General features: G+C 40.0%; 2 protein-coding genes and 1 long non-coding RNA gene across 8 annotated transcripts in view; 1 reads left to right on the forward strand and 2 right to left on the reverse strand.

Moving 5' to 3' along the window:
• Window positions 1-251: 251 nt before the first annotated feature.
• On the reverse strand, window positions 252-764 carry Zcchc13 (zinc finger CCHC-type containing 13). Its single transcript, XM_077107292.1, has one exon. It carries the CDS (start codon window positions 762-764, stop codon window positions 252-254), a length of 513 nt encoding a protein of 170 aa, XP_076963407.1.
• Window positions 765-3,325: 2,561 nt separating this feature from the next.
• The window catches only part of LOC143639082 (uncharacterized), a 156,514-nt gene continuing 139,937 nt past the window's right edge, over window positions 3,326-19,902 (forward strand). For all 6 annotated transcript variants that reach the window (XR_013154661.1, XR_013154658.1, XR_013154659.1 and 3 more), the window contains exons 1-5: window positions 3,326-3,509; window positions 15,817-15,960; window positions 17,261-17,488; window positions 17,997-18,099; window positions 18,469-18,510. This is a non-coding gene — a long non-coding RNA (uncharacterized LOC143639082). The remainder of the gene's footprint in view (window positions 3,510-15,816; window positions 15,961-17,260; window positions 17,489-17,996; window positions 18,100-18,468; window positions 18,511-19,902) is intronic.
• LOC143639438 (large ribosomal subunit protein eL42-like) lies at window positions 13,505-13,951 on the reverse strand. The gene has a single exon (XM_077107592.1). It carries the CDS (start codon window positions 13,926-13,928, stop codon window positions 13,608-13,610), a length of 321 nt encoding a protein of 106 aa, XP_076963707.1. The 5' UTR covers window positions 13,929-13,951; the 3' UTR covers window positions 13,505-13,607.

The following is a 19,902-nucleotide window of genomic DNA, read 5'->3' on the forward strand; positions in this document are numbered from 1 at the left end:
AAGAACCAAGAAATTGCCTAGTGCTCAGAATGACTATTCAACATCTGGATTCCTGGGTGGTACAGAAACAGCACATTAGTTATAATAATTTTTTTTTTTTTTTACTTTTTCCTCCCAGCCCTTTCCTCCTTTAACGTGGTAAATAAAGTTTGCTGGCCTAAGAGTAGCTTCCGTATCAATCTTTTGGTCAATGAAGAGATTTTAGCGAAAATACAACTAATCAGCCAAGAAGAGGGGGGTAGGGGAGTGATCTAAGCAGCAGCCTCAATGGGGCATTCCCTGGCTAGATGTCCAGATTCGCCACAGCGGTAGCAGTTCACTTCGCTTGCCTTACTACAGTTCACTGCCACATGGCCGGTCTCGCCACATCGGTAGCATTTGACTTGGGTACAGTCTTTCTGGATGTGCCCGAATTCACCACAAGAGTAGCATTTCTGTTCTTCCTGATGGTCACAATCACGAGCTAAATGGCCTGGTCTGCCACAGGTGTAACAGCACTGTTCTCTGTCTCTTTTAGGATCCATACAGTCTTTGGCGATGTGGCCACTTCTCCCGCAGTTGTAGCAGATGTTCTGGTGAAGGTCACAGTTTTTGACATGATGACCAGTCTCACCACAGCGGTAACAGATGTCAGGTTGGGTGGTGGAACTGCACTGAGGACTTCTGCCGCGGCCTCTAGGTCCACGCCCTCGAGCTCCTCCTTTAGGGCACTCCCGGGCCCAGTGGCCAGACCGTCCACACTTGAAACATTCTTTACCGCTCATGGCCGCGGTGAGATCTTTTGGTGAGCAGGCCCACCCACCGGTGCCAGGGAGGCCCAGAGGCAACTCCCCTTAGGATGGCTTAGATGGAAATGACTCTTTTCCTACCGGGAGCTCTGTGACGTCACATGAAGTTTGCGCACGGCCTCATTCACAGGTGTTCTAACCGCCTTCTCCCTCCTACTCAAGCAGTCAGAATTGATAATAGATTAAGTGTTGTTTTCAGTTTGTTTGTTACCAGGTATTGAGCCTAGGGGCGCTTAACTACAATTTTTCATAACTAGGAGGCTTCGGGGCCCAAGGTTGTTAAGTGGTATGGCGCATGCGCAAGGGCTCACTCCCCCAGCCCAGCCCCCCCCAAAAAAAAACTTTATTTGTGGTCTAGTAGATAATCAGTTTTTTTTTATATATGTTTTGCGGATACAATATGTGAGAAGTTAATCCAATAAAGGAAATAAATTATACAAATTAGAGTAGACTATTTTTTCCTATCTTTTTTGTGCAGGAGCTGTGTGTGTGTGTGTGTGATGGAATCCAGGGCCTCTCATATATTAGACACCTGGTCTACCACTGGACCTTATTTATTTGGCTGGGGGGGGGGAGGGTACTGGGGATTGAATCTAGTGGTGCTTCACCACCCTGCTACATTCTCCAAACTTTATTTTTTATTTTTATTTATTTATTTATTTATTTTTTTAGTTTGAGAATTTGACAGAGTGTTTTGCTGAATTGCTGAGGTTGGCCTCAAACTTGTAATTCTCCTGCCTCAGGCTCCTCAATTGCAGAAAATACAGGCGTGTACCGCCAGCTTGGCTCCCAGAGCTCTCTCTCTCTCTCTTTATTTTTTTGGTCATTGTTGTTTTAAAAAAATAAAACATGGGGCTACTTGTGGCTCAGTGGTAGAGCGCTTGCCTAGCATTTGTGAGGCACTGGGTTCGATTCTCAGCATCACATAAAAATAAATAAATAAAAATAAAGGTTCATCCACAACTAATCCATCCATCTATCTACCTATCTACACAATAAAACGTATGCTGATAAGATAGAAAAAAAAAATCTGTAAAATGCCACAGTGAAAAGACATGATCAAAATTTATCCCCGCCCCCACAAACTCTTCTTTGTTTAACCTAGGGACCATCTACCACTGAGCTAATCCCCAGAGCTCCCCTTTCAAGTTATATATATATATATATATATATATATATATATATATATATATATATATAATTTTAATATTCATTTTTTGGTTTTCGGTGGACACAACATCTTTATTTGTATGTGGTGCTGAAGATGGAACCCAGGCCACATGCATGCCAGGCAAGTGCACTACAGCTTGAGCCCCATCCCCAGCCCCCCCCCCTTTCAAATTTAAAACAGGGTTTCCCTAAATTGCTAAGGCCAGCTTTGAATTTGTGATCCTCCTACCTTAGTCTCCCAACTAGCTGGAATTACAAGCGTGCTTAGTCCATTTTATTGCAGGAATCTTAGTTTTCAACATTATCATCATCATTTAATTTATAAAACAGAATAATATTGAAGCATTCAATATAAAAAAGCTTATTCCTTAGAAAACATATTACAAAGCCAGAAATATTTAGACATTTCTTCTTTGTTGTTTCCCAAATTGTTTATAGATTGAATAAACTTCACAAGGATTTATGGACATGATGTACGTTCATATAGATAACAGAAACAAATATTAGGGTAAGGGCTCTGACTCAGTGGTACAGCTTGTTCTTGGCATGCACATGGTTCTCAATTAGATCCCCAGCACCACAAAAAAGATAAAGGGGCGGGGAACAACAGAATTAACACTGAAACATCAATTGTCTTCTTTGTTTTTCTATTTGCAGTGCTAGGGAGTGAACCTAAGGCCTTGTGTATGCTAGGTCAGTGCTCTATGACTAATGCACACTTTCCCTTTTTCTCTTCTTTCTTTCTTTCTTTCTTTTTTTTCTTTTTTCAGGTACTGGGATTGAACCCAAGGGCGCTCTACCTCTGAGTTACATCCCCAGTCCTTTTTTTAAAAATTTTGATACAAAGTCTTGTTAAAAATTGCTGAGGGGGCCTTGAAATTTTGATTCTCCTGCTTTAGCTTCCTAAGAAACTGGGATTACAGGCATGAGTTATTGAGCCCGGCTGACTCTTTCTTCGGTTTTTGCAAGTTTGCTTTTTTGTTTTTCCTTTTTTCTTCTCCCTTTTCTTTTACAATTTGTAATATCAGAAACAACAGGGGAGGAGTAAGAGGCCCGGTAGGGCTGCAGACCCTGAAGGCCAAGAATTGAAGTTTAGATCACCAAGGTAACAGGCAGAATAAGGGTAGTCAGACTTGGCGATGGAAGAGTGGGCTAAGAAGAATGGGAGAGGGATTGACGAAAGACGAATGGGCTGAGGAAAGTATGGTGTTGGAAGCTCGTGCCACGTAGGGGAGCCGAAACGTTGAAGAAGCCGGGTGGACTAGACATCCAGATACTTGGTAATGGGTTAAGGCGCCTGCTTCGACTTCAATCGGAGCCCAGGGTGGGGTGGGGTGATTGCGCATGCGCCAGAAGCACACTGCGGAGCTGCAGGACAAGCTGTGGGTTTCTGGCATAAGCCCTGCGGCTGGAGGCATGGCAGGTTTCCTGCCCAATACCCACTGCTTCTAAGGCCTGCTGCCGCCACCCAGGCATCTCTTGCTCTCTGCACACTGACTTGGGACAGCCGGCTCTAGGAATTCTCGCTATGACACTCGATTCAGCCAGGAGGTAAAGGAAGGACAGAGGGGGAGAACATAATGTGGAGGGTGGCCGAGGGAACTCGGGCCATGGAGATCCTTAATTTCTGCATTCCCCCCGGTTGACGGGCGAAAATGAGGGCCAGTACGGGCTTCAGACCTCCAAAAAGATGTTGAGCATTTATTTCCCATTGTGAAAGGGATACAAGCTTTCCTTTAAATAGGGTTGAGGCACCTGAGCATCGGTATTTTCTATAATTCCTCGCTTAAACAGTTTGGGGGGGCGATTTTCTTATTTGTAGCAGGTGAGGGTTTAGAATTAGGCTCATCCGATAGTTTATGAGAAAGCTTTCTAGCCTTTGTTCAGGTTGGCGGGCCTTATAATACGTTATGTGAATCCGATAGTACTCTAGCTCCTCCCTTGGGGTCGGGGAGGATACATCTAGTTCTGGGATATGCTCTGATCACCCGTAACGCCTTTTTCCCCGTATTCAACTTCCCTAGTTTATCAGACTGTATTAGGGAAGGCTGGTAATGACTCATTTTGGGCACTGGGGCACAACTATAGCGAGAAACACATCCAGATATCATTAGGCCTGTGTGTGTATGTGCGCGCGCGCGTGTGCATGACGGAGGTGGTAGCTGGAGTGGGGAGAATAAGGAGGACAGGCGCGGTGTGCGCGGCATTTGAGAGGCAGGGATGAGGCGGCGCGGCGCGGAGTGGCGGCATTCAAGTATTTTATGAGAAGGGCTAATGTGAAGCGAAGGGGCTCCAGTGGCGGGGAAGAGAGAGGTACGCAGGCGCAAGGCTTGGGTGGGGGTGGGCGTGGAGGGTCGAAAGTGAAAGAGGCGAATTCTGCGAAGAAATCAAAGTTGCGCCAGCGGTTGGAGGGGGCTGGAGAGAGAGAGAGAGAGAGAGAGAGAGAGAGAGAGAGAGCGCGCGCGCGAGGGTGCGCATGCGTACTTTAGACAACATGGTGACGGTTGAGTTCAACTGTCGGGAAGGAGCAGCGTGCCTGCGTATTTCCGTCAGAAAGCCGGGAGGGAGGGAGGGAGGCGCGCTGCGCATGGGTAATTAAGGTTACAAAATGGCGAGGGGGTCGGTAAGTTGTCTTTGGCCGCTTTGGGCCAGAAGGGTCTGCAGAGAAGCAGATCTTCCTTTCTAGTTAGTGAAGGGATCAGCCTGATTTGAAAGTTATAGGTTGTGGCTAAATCCACAAGGAAGTAATCTGGAGTCTTAGTTTCTTACTGGCTTACGGATAGTGTGCGTTTAAAAATGCGGAGATGACTGTAAAAGGTTTCGGCAGTTGGCTGTGTGTAGGAGGGGTGTAAAAGGTCATCACTTAGAGACCGTTCTTTGCCACTTTCGGAATATATTTCAATATATATTTGAGAGGCTTTCGGATTTTGGACCGCTATATGTGATTCTGGATACATTTTTTTCATCGCATCGGAATAGCACAGCATAGTGGTTGCAGTGTGAGAAACTACTGTTATGTTGGTTGAAAAAATCTCAGATTTTTCTCCCCTTTAGAACATAGGGGTGAGGATTTAGCTCTTTCCAAATGTTTGTTAGATTTTGCTTGAAACCTGGGATTTGGGCAAATGGCTGCCAGGGGCACCCAAAGGGCAGGGAGAGAAATTTGAAAAGTATTTAGTGATTATGTTAGTATGAAAATGACCTGGGCTTACACACTTTTCTCTAAATTATTTTTTATTCTGAAGAATTTCCTACATGGTTTCCTCGGGGGTGGGGAGTGGTGGGGGATTTATGTTTCACTTTTTTCCTTTTTTTGCGGGGGGGCAGCTGCAGTGTTGTGGCTGAGTGCTGCCAGTGAGGATGTATTTTGTTAATTTCTAAAAACAATAGTTAACATTGTAGTGATATAGATTGTATATATAGGTTGTAGTGGAGAGGGCTCAGGATTCAAAAGTGAAGAGACAGATCTTTTCCAGTAATCCTATCCATGACCTTAGGCTAGTCCTTTTCCTTTTCTGGACCTATTTATAATAATTATACTTAAATGTCTAGTATTTACTACTGCAAAGTAATGGTTGGCCTACGTGCTTTTACATATTCTTTAACTCATTTAGTATTCTCCACAATCCTATGAAATAGCAGTACTATGTTCATTTTTTACAAATGAAAAATTTGAAGGTCCCAGATTAATTTGTCCAAGACTGTATGCCAGTTGAATGGCAGACTGGATTTTAATATAGATAGTATATGTCCAGAATCCTGTGGGCCTAAACATTGTTTTATTTCCTAAAATAAAGGGACACATTTAAAGGAAACTTTTCGTTTTGAAATCATAAAACTCAGCACCACATTAAAAAAATAAAATAAAGATGTTGTGTCCACCGAAAACTAGAAAGGAAGGAGACCTGTTTACTGCTTTTGACTTAGTGCACAGTACAGGGCTATATATGCAGGAATAAAAAAGTAAATAATTGTTGATTTGGAGCCTCCTGGGGTTGCTGTCCTCATCTGTACTTTTTTTGTTGTTCTATAGAGGGTCTAAAATGGCCGACTGCAGCAGGCTGGACACACCCTCCCTGTTTTGGCCTGATTTGTGATCTGGTCTAAGGCTTTGAGACAATCAGTCTTTGCTGTAGTAGAGATTTTTTTTTTAATCTTAAGATTAATATTTTGCGTTGATCCAAATGTGGGGTAGTAAAGTAGTAAAGATTATTGCCTCTTCTGTAATTAAGGACTGAAAATACAAGTATTTGTATTATTTGGTTAAGATAACATCTGTTGAATTGGAATTACTACATAAAGGCTATGAATATTTTTAACACCCAATATATATTGCCAATTTTCTTCCTTAAAACTTATTTTTATAAATAAAAGCCATTTTTTCCCATTTTTTGGTTATTGATGAGATTAGGTAACATTTTCCTTAATTTCTTAGAATTTTTATTTACATTAATGTGATGTAGTTCATATCTTACACTGATTTATCTGTTGGAGTTTTAAAATTAGTGTTTATTATTTTCTATTAGATTGTGTTTTGTAAATAAACACTATTACTCAGATTTCTGTAATATGTTATAAATACCTATTTCAGGTTATTTTTTGCCTTTTCATTTTTGTTTTTATATTTGTAGTTGAGGAGAAATCATTGGATCAAATCGACTTTATTTTTTTGATTTTTCTTTTATTAAGCTTGAATAGCTTCCTTAATCCAGAAATTAGATAAATATTAGTTGCAGCTTTGTCTGAAGATAGTCATCAATTGTGGGGAAAGAAGGTCTATAATTTCACTACCCAGGACAACTAGTATTAATAAGTTTGTTAATTTCTTTCTCTACATTTTTCTATTCTATTTTATACTGCATTTTGTGTTTAACATTATAACATGCATATTTTCGTGTTAAATATTCTTTGTAATTATCATTTAATAGTTTCATGATATTCTGTTGTGGAAGTATTTTATAGATTTTCAGTAAATTATATAATGAATGTTTTTTCAGTTTCTATCACTTGTCTATTTTGGGTTATTTCCTATATAATAAAGCTCCAGAATTAGAATTATTTGTCAAAAGGGTTGAGCATTATAAATATTCACCATAACCCAAAAAATTACATCAGTTTCTGTACCCAATTATTTAGGTACTTAAATTTTTTCATTTTTGCTAACTTAACACTTAAAAGAATGATATCATTGTTTTATCACACATTTTTCTGATTATCAATGAGGCTGGACTTTCAGATCTTAATTATTATTTTTGGTTTTGGAGATTGAATCCAGGGCCACCAGTCAGAAGTCAGATTTTAGTTATTAGATCTTATTTCGTTTTGTGAATTATTTGATTTGGGCCTAAATGTTGTCTATTTGTAAATGACATTTGTTGCCAATACACTCCTGGTGTGTTTGTTGCACTGAGTCTTAAAAAATATTTGTGATTCCAAAGATAACTGCTCTGTGAAATATGTATCAGGTTCTTGGTAGCCATTTTGATATAACACTTGTCTGTCCTTTAGAAAGATAGCCATTTCTTTTTATTAAAAGGAAATCATTTTTGAGTGCTGCACAGAAGTGGTGCTCCCTGGCTGTGGTTGTGGGTAGAATACATTTTGCCCTAAAAATAAACCAACTTGGACAAGAAACAAAACAGTAGTCTATCCATTCAGGGATTGATCTTATTTTAAATATTTATTAGTTTCTTTGCATGGTAGTGCACACCTATAATCCCAACAACTCTGGAGACTGAGGCAGGAGGATCACAAGTTTGAGACCAACCTCTACAATTTAGCTAGACTGACTCATACAACAGCAACAACTTAAATCCCCAGTACTAACAAAAAATAAAAAATAATAGTATGGCTCAACCTGAAAAAAAAAATAACGGGATGGGACACAGAAAAATTTCATCCTGTCTTTGTATAAAACTGTCTGAACAAATAACTACAATGGTAATCTCTTTTTGTTTTTGTTTTTAAAGAGACAAAGAGAAATTTTAAATATTTATTTTTTAGTTTTCGGTGGACACAACATCGTTATTTTTTTTTTTTTATGTGGTGCTGAGGATCAAACCCAGGGCCCCACGCATGCCAGGGGAGCCCATTACCGCTTGAGCCACCTCCCCAGCCCACAATGGTAATCTCTTGAAGAGTCTCTTACTGTCACCCAATTTTGAAAAAGGGAGCAGGAAGAGTATATTACCTCTTTCATTTTTCTTGTTTGTAATATGTTAGTGAATTAGATCTGTCTCAGAGATCTTGAGGGAGGGGCCTCAATCTGCTTTCCTGAAAGTAGATTTGTTATTTCTGCTTTATAGAATCTGTTTAATTATGTTTATTAAATAAACCCTTCTAATTTGTTATTCCTACTCCATTAGCCATATGCTATCTATTTTGCATTTAATAACATTTCAGTGAAGGGCAGGGATTATTGGATTTAGAGGTGCCAAATGAACCAAATTGATTTTTGCTAACTAGTTACACTGCGTTAATCCAGTTAGTTGTGAGCTGTTCTTTTTCAGCCATTTTCCCCCCTGGTACTGGGGACTGAACCCAGGAACGATACAGAACTGAGACATATCTCCAGCCCTTACGGCCTTTTTTTTTTTTTTTTGCTGAGGCTTGAACCCAGGGGCCCCTCTCACTGAGAACCACATCTCTTGCCCTTTATATTTTTATTTTGGGACAGGGTCTCACTAAATCCCCGAGACTGGCCTCAAACTTGTAATCTTCCTGCCTCAGCCTCCCAAGTAGCTCGGATTATAGGCATCACCACCATGCCTAGCCTTTCAGCATTTTTCTTATTGTAGATATTAAACCAAGCTTGTGTGGGGTAGGGTGGGGTAGTTGAGAGATGGATAAGCCAGAAGAGGGAGGGAAGCTCATTTTAGAAGAGGTGGTTGAGGACCTTCTTTATAAGGCCTTTGCTTATCTTAAGCATTGAAGTCTCATTTTATATCATGCCAGTGTATATCTAGTTCCCATATTTATCTGTGATCAGGGATTAGGGAGAGTCTGGATATTTGAAGTAATTCAAAAGCATTTAATTTTTGATTTCTACCATTTGTTTCTTCCCCTCTCGATGTTACAGCCAGCAGCAGCCTGGAGCAGCAACCTTGGAAAGAAATTTTACATCGGCCATTATAATACAACCTGATAAGTATTACAGAACTTATCAGATTGTATTGTAATTGTCTGTGTATATGCCTGTCTCTCTTCTATGTTAACAGACTGTAAGCTCCTTGTGGGCAGGGATGGTGTCTTCATTGTCAGAGCCCAGCCTGGCACATTAGTAGGCCTCAGTAAATGTTTATTGGATGAATAAGTGAATGAGTCATCAACAAACATTTATTGTGTGTCTGCTAAAGTGGTCTCCACAGGCTCTGGACGGTCAACTATTTCTTCAAAATGTATGTGGTCAGAAACTTACTAATTCTTTCTAGTTATATATGCATCTTCTCTAGAGGTTTTCATGAGGCAGTGGAATATTTGGACTTCAGTCCTTGGTATTTGCAGATGAGATGTTGCTGCTGTTGGTACTGCTGACAGTTTCTTCCTTGGTGGGGGGGGATAATTGCCAGAGCCTCATCCTCAAGGGCCAGTGTTGGCTAAATGATTCTTATTTATAGCTTGTCCCTTTTATTTTATTTTAGTTGAGCTTTTCCTGTGCTAGGGATCAAACTCAGCACCTTGTATAGGTACACGCTCTACCACTGAGCTACATCCCCAGCCCACTCATCCCTGTTTTATTCCTCCCTAGGCCATCCTCTAAATAGTATTCCTACATAGGATTTCACATTCTTTTTATTTATTTATTTATTTTTTAGGAAGGTGTCTCTCTCTTTTTTTTTTTTTTAAGAGAGAGAGAGAGAGAGAGAGAATTTTTAATATTTATTTTTTAGTTCTCGGCGGGCACAACATCTTTGTATGTGGTGCTGAGGATTGAACCCGGGCCGCATGCATGCCAGGTGAGCACGCTACCGCTTGAGCCACATCCCCAGCCTGGGATTTCACATTTTAGATCAGGGGTGAGCAAAACCTAGGTTGCCTATTTTTGCAGAGTTCTAGAACAACACGTTCTTTGACATTTCACCTGGGGCTGCTTGAGCACCATAAAGGCAAGGAGAATTGAGTTGTGTTAGATATGTTGTGGCCCCACAGAAGCCTTTATAAGGCCTGAAAATTTATAAAATTTATAAAAGTTTATAAAACTGAAAAATTACTAGCCTTATTCTGGATCATCACCCATCAGTGATGGTTTATTCCCTACTTCATTCACCAGAGATCCTTTTAGCATTTCAGAAACTCATATATTTATTGATTTCATTTGGTATTTCTTGTGACAAGTCTTTTTCCTGTTTTACAGATGAGTCAACTAGGACATATTTTAAACTTGGAGATTATATGGCCTCTTCCAGGGTCCTGTTTGATCAGTTGTACAGGGTGCTTCAACATAAAATATTGAGCTTGAACTCTAGAAATTCCTTTTATTATATATCCTAATTTGAAACACAAGGGGGCTGGGGATATAGCTCAGTTGGTAGAGTGCACACTTTATGTGCACAAGGCCATGGGTTCAATCCCCAACACCACCAAAAAAAAAAAAAAATACAAGGATATTCTTTGATGCCTTCTCCTTCCCTGCCAGCTGTTTATACAGCTGTTTGCAGTGAGAATATCGGAAATAAGGAATTAGTATGGGATAAGGCAGAAAAGAAAGGTAGGCTGAATGAAGCAAATGTTTAGAGAGTTCTTTTTCTTTTCTATTTATTTAAACCTGGTGCTATGTATCTAACCCAGGGCCTCCTGCATGTTCAAGCAGGGCTAGGCAACTGCTCTACCCTTGAGCTATATTCTCCCTCCACCCCCTCAGTGTTTAAAGGATTCTAATGCAAATTTTTTTTTTTTTTTTTTTGGGTACCCAGGATTGAACTCTAGGGCACTCCATCACTGAGCCACATCCCCAGCCCTATTTTAAATTTCATTTAGAGACAGGGTCCAGACTCATTGAGTTACTTAGCGCCTTGCTTTTGCTGAGGCTGTCTTTAAACTTGCAGTCCTCCTGCCTCAGACTCCAGAGCCACAGCTCTATAATGCTTTTTTTTTGGGGGGGGGGGGTTACCAGGGATTGAACTTGGGAGCACTCAACCAGTGAACTGCATCCCCAGCCCTATTTTGTATTTTATTAGAGACAGGGTCTCACTGAGTTGCTTAGCACCTCGCCATTGCTGAGGCTGGCTTTTGAACTAGGGATCCTCCTTCCTCAGCCTCCAGAGCTGCTGGGATTACAGTCCTACGCCACCATGCCCAGCTGTAAAGTTAATACGGACTAGTAATTCATCCAGATTTACTTAGGTACCTAGCTAGAATTTCAAAGAGTTTAGAGCCCTACCCTCTAGCCTCTCAACCTGATTTGTATTATTTTAGTAACCTACCTTTGAGCACAGTGTGATTGATTTCACTTCATTAAAATGTTATAATGGGGGCTGGGTTGTGGCTCAGTGGGAGAGCATTCACCTAGCATGGGCGAGGCACCAGTTCGATCCTCAGCACCACATAACAATAAATAAATAAAATAAAGGTATTGTGTCCAACTAAACTAAAAAAAAATATTTAAAAAAAAGTTAAAGGGCCTGGGGTTGTGGCTCAGTGGTAGAGCGCTTGATCCTCAGCACCAAATACAAATCAGTAAACTAAAGGTATTGTGTCCAACTACAACTGAAAGATAAATATTAAAAAAAGACTTAAATTAAAAAAAATGTTAAAGAGGGGCTGCCTATTACATGGGGAGGGCACTGAGTTCTGTCATCAGCACCACATAAAACTAAAATAAAGGTATTATGTCCAACTACAACTAAAAATGTTTTTAAAAATGTTAAATAGGGGACTGGGGATGTGGCTCAAGTGGTAGCGTGCTTGCCTAGCATGCGTGAGGCACTGGGTTTGATTCTCAGCATCACATAAAAATAAAGGTATTGTGTCCACCCAAAACTGAAAAATAAATATTAAAAAAAATGTTAAATAGCTTTAGGTCAGACAATTTAGAAAGCTAAATTTAAAAAAAAGAATGCTTGTCTGGGATTATTGCCCAGTGGTAGAGTATTTGTCTAACTAGGCCCTGGGCTTCATCCCAGCACCACATTATTTTGAGACAGTTTTGCTAAATTGCACAGGCTTGCTTTGAACTTATGATCCTCCTGCCTCAGCCTCCCAGGTATCTGAGATTACAGGCATATTTCATTACACTCAGCTTCCCAGCATTATATAAAGAAAAATTTCAAACATACATACATACATACAGAAAAGTTGATAGGAATCTTATAGTGATAACCTGTATGCCCATAATATTTTACAATATTTGCTTTATCACATTAACTCATCTTTGTTGGATAGGTCTTTTTTGGGGGAAGAATACTAGGGATTGAACTCAGGGGACTCTGGGTTCCTGAGCCAGGACACATGATCACTGAGCCACATCCCCAAACCTATTTTGTATTTTATTTAGAGACAGGGTCTCACTGAGTTGCTTAGTGCCTTGCTTTTGCTGAGGCTGGCTTTGAACTTGTGATCCTCCTGCCTCATCCTCCAGAGCCGCTGGCAGCCTGTTCCACGGCTCCAGGCTGGATAGGTCTTTAAAATACTTCTGTCATCCATTTGAATCTCATCTGTATCTAATGCATTACAGTGCTGAAAAGTATTCTTTTGATTTTTACCTGAATCTTCTAGGTTGGGATGAATATTATTATAATCTAACTATGTATCAGCAGGTCTACCTGGGAATGAGAGATCCAAGGAGAGGGAGTCTTTTTGTTTTTGAAAGAAAATGACTGCATTTCACTGTTGTATACTGGAAATAGAAGGGGGAAGGAAAGATGGAAGCCCAAGCCCAATGTGTACACTGCCCTGCACTTCATCCCCCTCCCCCTGCCTTTTTTTTGGGTATTGGGGATTGAACCCTTGGGCATTTAACCACTGAGCCACATTCCAAAGCCCCCACTCCTTTTTTTTTGTATTTTTACTAGAGACAGAGTCTTGCTGAGTTGCTTAGGGCTTCACTAAGTTGCTGAGGCTGGCTTTGAACTCACAATCCTGCCTCAGCCTCCTAAGCCGCTGGGATTACAGGCCTGTGCCACAGAGCCCAGCTCATTCACTTCTTTGGCTTTGGGGCAAGTGGGTTTTAAAAGGGAGCTTCTTTCATTTTTTTTTTTTTAAGAGAGAGGGGGAGAGAGAGAGAGAATTTTTTTTTAATATTTATTTTTTAGTTTTCGGCGGACACAACATCTTTGTTTGTATGTGGTGCTGAGGATCGAACCCGGGCCGCACACATGCCAGGCGAGCGCGCTACCACTTGAGCCACATCTCCAGCCCCTCATTTGGTTCTTTAATTTAAACTTGATAAAGTGCCAGTGAGATGATATTCAGCAGTAATATATATAACTTTGGAATTCCAATAGTATTTTTTATTTTAATACTTTTTGGTGCTGGCAGTTGAACCCAGGTCTTCGCACACACTAGGCAAGTGCTCTACCACTGAGCTGCCAGCTCTAATAGTTTTTTTTTTTAGGTATGATTATATAATTGTCATTTATTTTCCTACAGGTAATTTTTCTAGTTTCAGTATTTTCGCATCAAAATTAAATGGGAAAAAAAAAATCAAAAAGTTTAAAACTGGATCACTTGGCCTTTTCTCTTCTTGTCTCCTCCCAGTTCGAAATGCTTGCATCTTTTGATGGCCAGCATCCTCTTGGATCTGCAGTTTGGTTCAACGCATTCAAGTCTTAGCACAATCTTCTTCGTGGTTTCAGCCTTCTTGCGGAAAATTGGCTTTGTCTGCCCACCATATCCACTCTGCTTCCGATCATAGCGCCTCTTTCCTTGGGCATAAAGGGAATCCTTGCCCTTCTTATACTGGGTCACTTTGTGAGGCTGGTGCTTGCCACACTTTTTACAGAAAGTCCTTCGAGTTTTAGGTACATTGACCATCTTTACAGCAGAGGTGTCCACGTGATGAAAACCAAGCCAAAGCAGCGGGTCTCGCCTTCCCTTTCTTACAAGGTCCTTCCCCGGGTTCTGAGCAATGGCGACTCGGGTTCTGAGCAATGGCAACTCGTGTTTAAACCGCTACAGTCCAGCTGCTAACTTACCCCGCAGCCCTCACCTCTCCACGCTTGCGCCTTCTCTAATAGTTTTATGTTAACAGCCATAATTTTAATTAGGAAGCACCATGAACTGAAATTATCAAGTACATGATAATGGTAAATGTTTATCTCCCTTGATTTAAGCTCAGGGTTAGGGACCATGTCTTGTTCATCTTTGTAATTGTTTGTATTCATGTCTAGAACTATACCCTCAAATATGCATTTAAGGATATTCGAAAAGATTTAGTGATGACCTGGGTGTGTTGTTACATGCCCATAATTCTCAACACTCAAGAGACTGAGGCAGGAGGATTGTATAGTCAAGGACAGTATGGGTACTTTAGTTAGACCTGATCTCAAAATAAAATAAAAAGGACTGGGGATATGGCTCAGTGGTGGGGTGCTTGCCTAGTATGCATGAGGCCCTGGGTTCAATTCCCAGTACTGCCGAATAAAAAGGTTTAGAGATGGACATGTTTATAGTGTTCATAGCAATGAGCAATGCAAAACTTGTTCATGAATAGGAATTTGGTAAAATAAATTATGAGTACTTACATAATAAAATGAAAACATGAAAAATAAAAATAATTGTGTAGATGAATATTTGACTTTCTAGGTCTCATGGTCACTAGTAGATTAGAGAACAGATTTTTTTTTTTTCTTTTTTGCTGGTGTTGAGTGGTGAGTGAAATAGTTAAAAAATGAACCGTAGGAAACCGCTCCTTGAGGTTTGAGTTGAGGATTGCCTGCATCTTATAGTAACAGGAAACCAAACCTGGCAGCATTAACTGGTGCTACCAACATCTAATGATAAAAATTAGTAGCCTAAGCTGAATTGTCAGATTTCTTTGTTGCATTTTGTTCTAAGCAGCAAGGGACTGGGAAATGTACAAGCAGTAGGCAGCTTTTTTAGAAAGAAAGATCCTTGAGTGGTGGTTATGGAGGGAGGGGTATATTGTTGGCTTGTCCTGTGGACTCTTAACTTCTCAGAGCCTTGTTTCTCCAGGATTGAGTCTTAGGGTTAGGGGTCTGACTAGCCACTAGTCCACTTCGTTCCTTGTGTTCCTTTAGATAGTCCTGACAGATGGGTCTTCCTTTTCATTTTTGATGAGTCCTGGTGGGAATGGAACTTATTAATAACAAGTTTTATTACTTAACAGTGTGAACCAGATACTGATGACTAGATGAAGAAGGTTTTGTTCACCTTTTGGGACCTGTTTTAGTCAGGAGTATAGAATATAGGTTCATAAACTGCCATATGTAGCAAGGTTGCTAAGGGATAAAGTTTGCTCCTTATTTAAAGATGGGGATATTGATGGGAAATAAGAAGGTCAGAGTCAGAGTTTACATCTGAGTTCTAACACCCTGGTATAGTCACTTGGTGCCTCTGCACCCAAGTTAACTAACCTCATTTAAAATAGGAGCAAGTATCCTTTATTAAATAAAAATTATAGACCTTGCAACAGCTTTTGCCAGATAAAGCACATAATTGTGGGGCTGGGGATATGTAGCTCAGTTGGTGAAGTGCTTGCCTTGCCCTGGGTTCAACCCCCAGCACCAAAAAAAAAAAAAAAAAAAAGCATAATTGTGATGCTAATGTGAATACTTAGCAAGAGTGAAATCTGAGGTCCATGGTGTGGCTGGATAGAGACGACTTAAGGTGTTAAGGTGTTAAAAATAAATCTAGATCTCAAAGCTTGACTGTTTCATGTTATGTTTCTTTTCCCTGTCAGACAGGTGATGCGTAATGGTGTCAGAAAGCATGTGCTGGTGAAGAGATACATTGAGCCCTGCTTGGTCCAGTGAGGTTATTAGTGAATTGGGAGAGGCTCAAATCAGCATGCTGCACATGGTTATCAAACTATTGTGAAGTTTTGGTAAGTGGTCAATGATTTTGATGGTCTTGCCCAATTAGTAGGAATGGGACAAGGAAGGTGGTTTAAATAGGCAGTAGGTAATTACTTGACATTTTTCCATTATGATCTGAAAACATGTTAAGATCAGGATGTACTAGAGAATAAAGAATCTAGCCTATTTTCCCCATTCTCCCATTTTTACAGATAGGAGAATTGGAAATTGCTTGAGATTATATTGGTAGAAAATAGATTTGAATCCAAGTCAAGACTGTTGTCTTTTACTCAGTGCTTCAATTTAGATTCCATCCAAATATAAGGAGGCCATGTAAGACAGAAATGATTTATTTCACAATAAAAAATTATTGTTGTGTCATTGCTATAATTATTATTATTTTTTTGCAGCACTGGGGATTGAACCCAGGGCCTCATACATGCTAAGGCAAGCACTCTACCATTGAGCTACATCCCCAGTTCTCACACTAAAGATTTTTGTAATAGCTTCTGAGATTGTACTTACCTGATGGAAATTTCCATGGTATAAAATTTTGTTATGCATAAAGTTAGTTACTTGGTGCTTGTTAAACATGCAGATTCCTGGGCAGCTAGAAACCTTTTCATTAGTCAAAAGCAAAATAAGGATCTGCCTGTTTCTTGTATTATTTTTAGGTACTGGGGATTGAACCCAGGGGCCCTCTACCAGTGAGCTTCATCCCCACCCCTCCCTTTTTTTTTTTTTTAAACAATTTTTGTGTCAGTTTTATTAAGGTACAATTAACATACAGTAAGATTTGCCAATTTGTTTTGTGTGTGTGTGTGTGTGTGTGTGTGTGTGTATGTGGTGCTGGGGATTGAATCCAGTGGCCTTGTGCATGCGAGGCAAGTACTCTACCAATTGAGCTATATCCCCAGCCCATTTTTATTTTTAACAATTTTTGCCCATCCCTTTTTTTAAAGAAAAATCTTAAATGTTTTTTTTTTTAATATGCTTATTTTTATTTGTTTATTTTTATGTGGTGCTGAGGATTGAACCCAGGGCCTCACACGAGGCAAGCGCTTTACCACTGAGCTACAACTCCATTCCCATCCCCAGCCCTTTTTCTTTCTTTTTTTCTTTTTTTTTTTTTAAGAGAGAGAGAGAGAGATAATTTTTTAATATTTATTTTTTAGTTTTTGGCAGACACATCTTTGTTTGTATGTGGTGCTGAGGATTGAACCTGGGCCGCACGCATGCCAGGCGAGCGCGCTACCGCTTGAGCCACATCCCCAGCCCGCCAGCCCTTTTTCTAATAATTTTTTCTTTCTTTTTTTTTTTTTTTTAAAGACAGGTTCTTGCTAAGTTGCCAAGAGTCTTGCGAAGTTGCTCAGATTGGCTTGAAACTTGTGATCCTCCTGCTTTAGCCTCTGGAGTTGCTGGGATTACAAGTGTGTACTACCACACATGGCTCTGCCTGATACTTATACTGAGTCTTCCTGCTCAGCAAATTCACCAGAGTGCCAGGGTCAATCACTATTTCTGAGGATGTCCTGATGAGGCAGTTGGGAAGCCTTGGTAAGTTGTGAGTAGTTTCGTTGGTAGTAGAGAAGGGAAAGTGGTCATGATGTGGCACTTCCAGCCTTCTTTCAGCAGATAGTTATTAAGTACTTACTAAATGCCAGAAACTGTTCTTGACATTAACAGAGTCACAGAACTTTAATTCTTGTGAGTTTGGACAAAAGGATAAATAACCAATAAATGTGAAATGTGGATTGGGGATATAACTCAGTGGTCAAGCACTTGCCTAGCATGTGTGAGGCCCTGGGTTTAATCTGCAGCTCTGGCCCGCCCACCAAAAAAGAGTAAAATATTGAGATTTTTATATTGGATTTTTTCCCATGGTGAAGTGAAAAATTGCATTTAAAATGGTTGAGTCAAACTGTGCAACATCGTGTGTTTTTCTCCCTTCTATTAATTTTTCCTTTTTATACCTGCCACTGTTTCTTAATGCAATGGAGGCTGATCTAGCTGAATGCAGATAATAATATTTATTTATTTATTTGTTTTTGTAACTCTTTATTAGGCTGGATTGTGAAGGCATATCTTTGAAAAGTGTTTCAGAGTCCTGCAAATGTTCCATGTGAGTGACCACATAGAAGAAGAGAGGGGGGTTCACAGTGATTAAGGTAATATAGTGAAAAAGGTAAGTAGGAGATGACTCCTGTCAGGGAGGCTCTTAGAAATGCCATTTTCAGACCACTTAGAAAGCCTGAAACTTTCTCTAAAATGTATTCTCAAAATAGTTTGGGGGGATATATATTTACTCAGTTTGTGATCACCACTGTTGAGGATCAGAAGAACTGAAATGGTTCCTAAGTAACCAAGATGGGATAAACTTCAGAATTTTGGTGTTGGGGCTCAAACCCAGGGCCTTGTGCATGCTAAGCTCATGTCCTATCCCTGGGTTACACTCCCAGCCCATGAGCTTCTGGTTTTGTAAGGTTTTATTGGAATGTAGTTATCATTCATTATTGTCTTTTTTTTTTTTTCTACAGCAGGATCTTGTGAGAGAGAATGTATGGTCTGCAGAGCCTGAGGTATTATCATGTGACTCTTTATAGGAAGTTTGCCAACTCCTGGTATAGGTTAAATGTATTATGTCCACAAATCCTCCTTATCCCACTTTCTTTATATGGGGTATGTGTTTACAGCTGATCCTAGGATATATGGAATCAATTTGCTTTTTGATTTCTTTTCAAACTCTCCAAGAAAGTACATTCACAAATTATAAATTTAAGAAATATATAGAAGGAACTATGTTTTATATGCTTCCTTGTAGTTAATTTATTTATTCTATATGGTTCTCGCATTACTTCTTTTTTTTAATAACCATTTTAAAATTAGGCCATTCATAAGTATCCAGAAAGTTACAACTTATGATCCCTACTTTAACCTTTTCCTGATTTTAGTATACTTCCCCATTGTGGCTTTTTTTGCATATTTCTGCAGATGTTTTGACTTTTCAGGGTAGAAAAGCCACCTTAGAACATAATTTTCTGTAGTTCTATATTGGGGAAATATGCAACTTATAGTTTTTTTGTGCATTTGATGCCATTTATTGAGCATCTACTAGGAGCCTATGCATACTTTCATAGAATTTGCTCAAACCCAAAGATGTGTATGTTAATCATTTGTCTAGTTATCTATTTTTTTTTCTTTCCATACCAGGGATTGAACTCAGGGACATTCAATTATTGAGTCATGTCCCCACATCCCCATCTCTTTTTATTTTTTGAAACAGCACCTCACTAAATTGCTAAGACTGGCTTTGAACTTGTGATCCTCCTGCTTCAGCTTCCTGAGCTGCTGGGATTAAAGATGTGTTGGCAAGTTATCTCCATTTCAAGGATGAGTCTTTGAAAGCACAAGTGACTTTTCCTAAATCATATTGCTAATTAGTGGTCCAAATGGGACTTAAAAGAATAATTTATGTTACTCTTTGGTACTGGGGATTGAATTCAGTGCCTCACACATTCCAGGCAAGCACTCTACTACTAAGCTACATCTCCAGCCCTCCTTATTTGTTTACTTATTGGTTGGTTGGTCTTGGGTTTGAACCCAGGGTCTTGTGCATGCTAAGCATATACTCTACCTCTACCACTTAGCTGCACCCCAGCCCCCATTTTCTTTTTTTTTTTTTGGTACCAAAGATTGAACCCAGGGACACTTAACCACTGAGCCACATCCCAGACCCCCCCCCCCCTTTTAAATTGTTGCCCTTTTTTTAACATCTTTATTTTTATTTATTTATTTTTATGTTGTATTGAGGATGGGACCCAGTGCCTCCACATGCTAGGCAAGTGCTCTTCCACTGAGCTACAACCCCCACCTCTGTTCTTTCTTTTTTTTTTTTTTTTTTTTTTTTTTGAAGCTGGGGATTGAACCCAGGGCCTCATGCATGCTAGGAAAGTGCTTTTTCACCAAGCTAT

This window comes from Callospermophilus lateralis, chromosome X (genome assembly GCF_048772815.1).
Source record: "Callospermophilus lateralis isolate mCalLat2 chromosome X, mCalLat2.hap1, whole genome shotgun sequence".
NCBI classification, from domain to species: Eukaryota; Metazoa; Chordata; class Mammalia; order Rodentia; family Sciuridae; genus Callospermophilus; species Callospermophilus lateralis.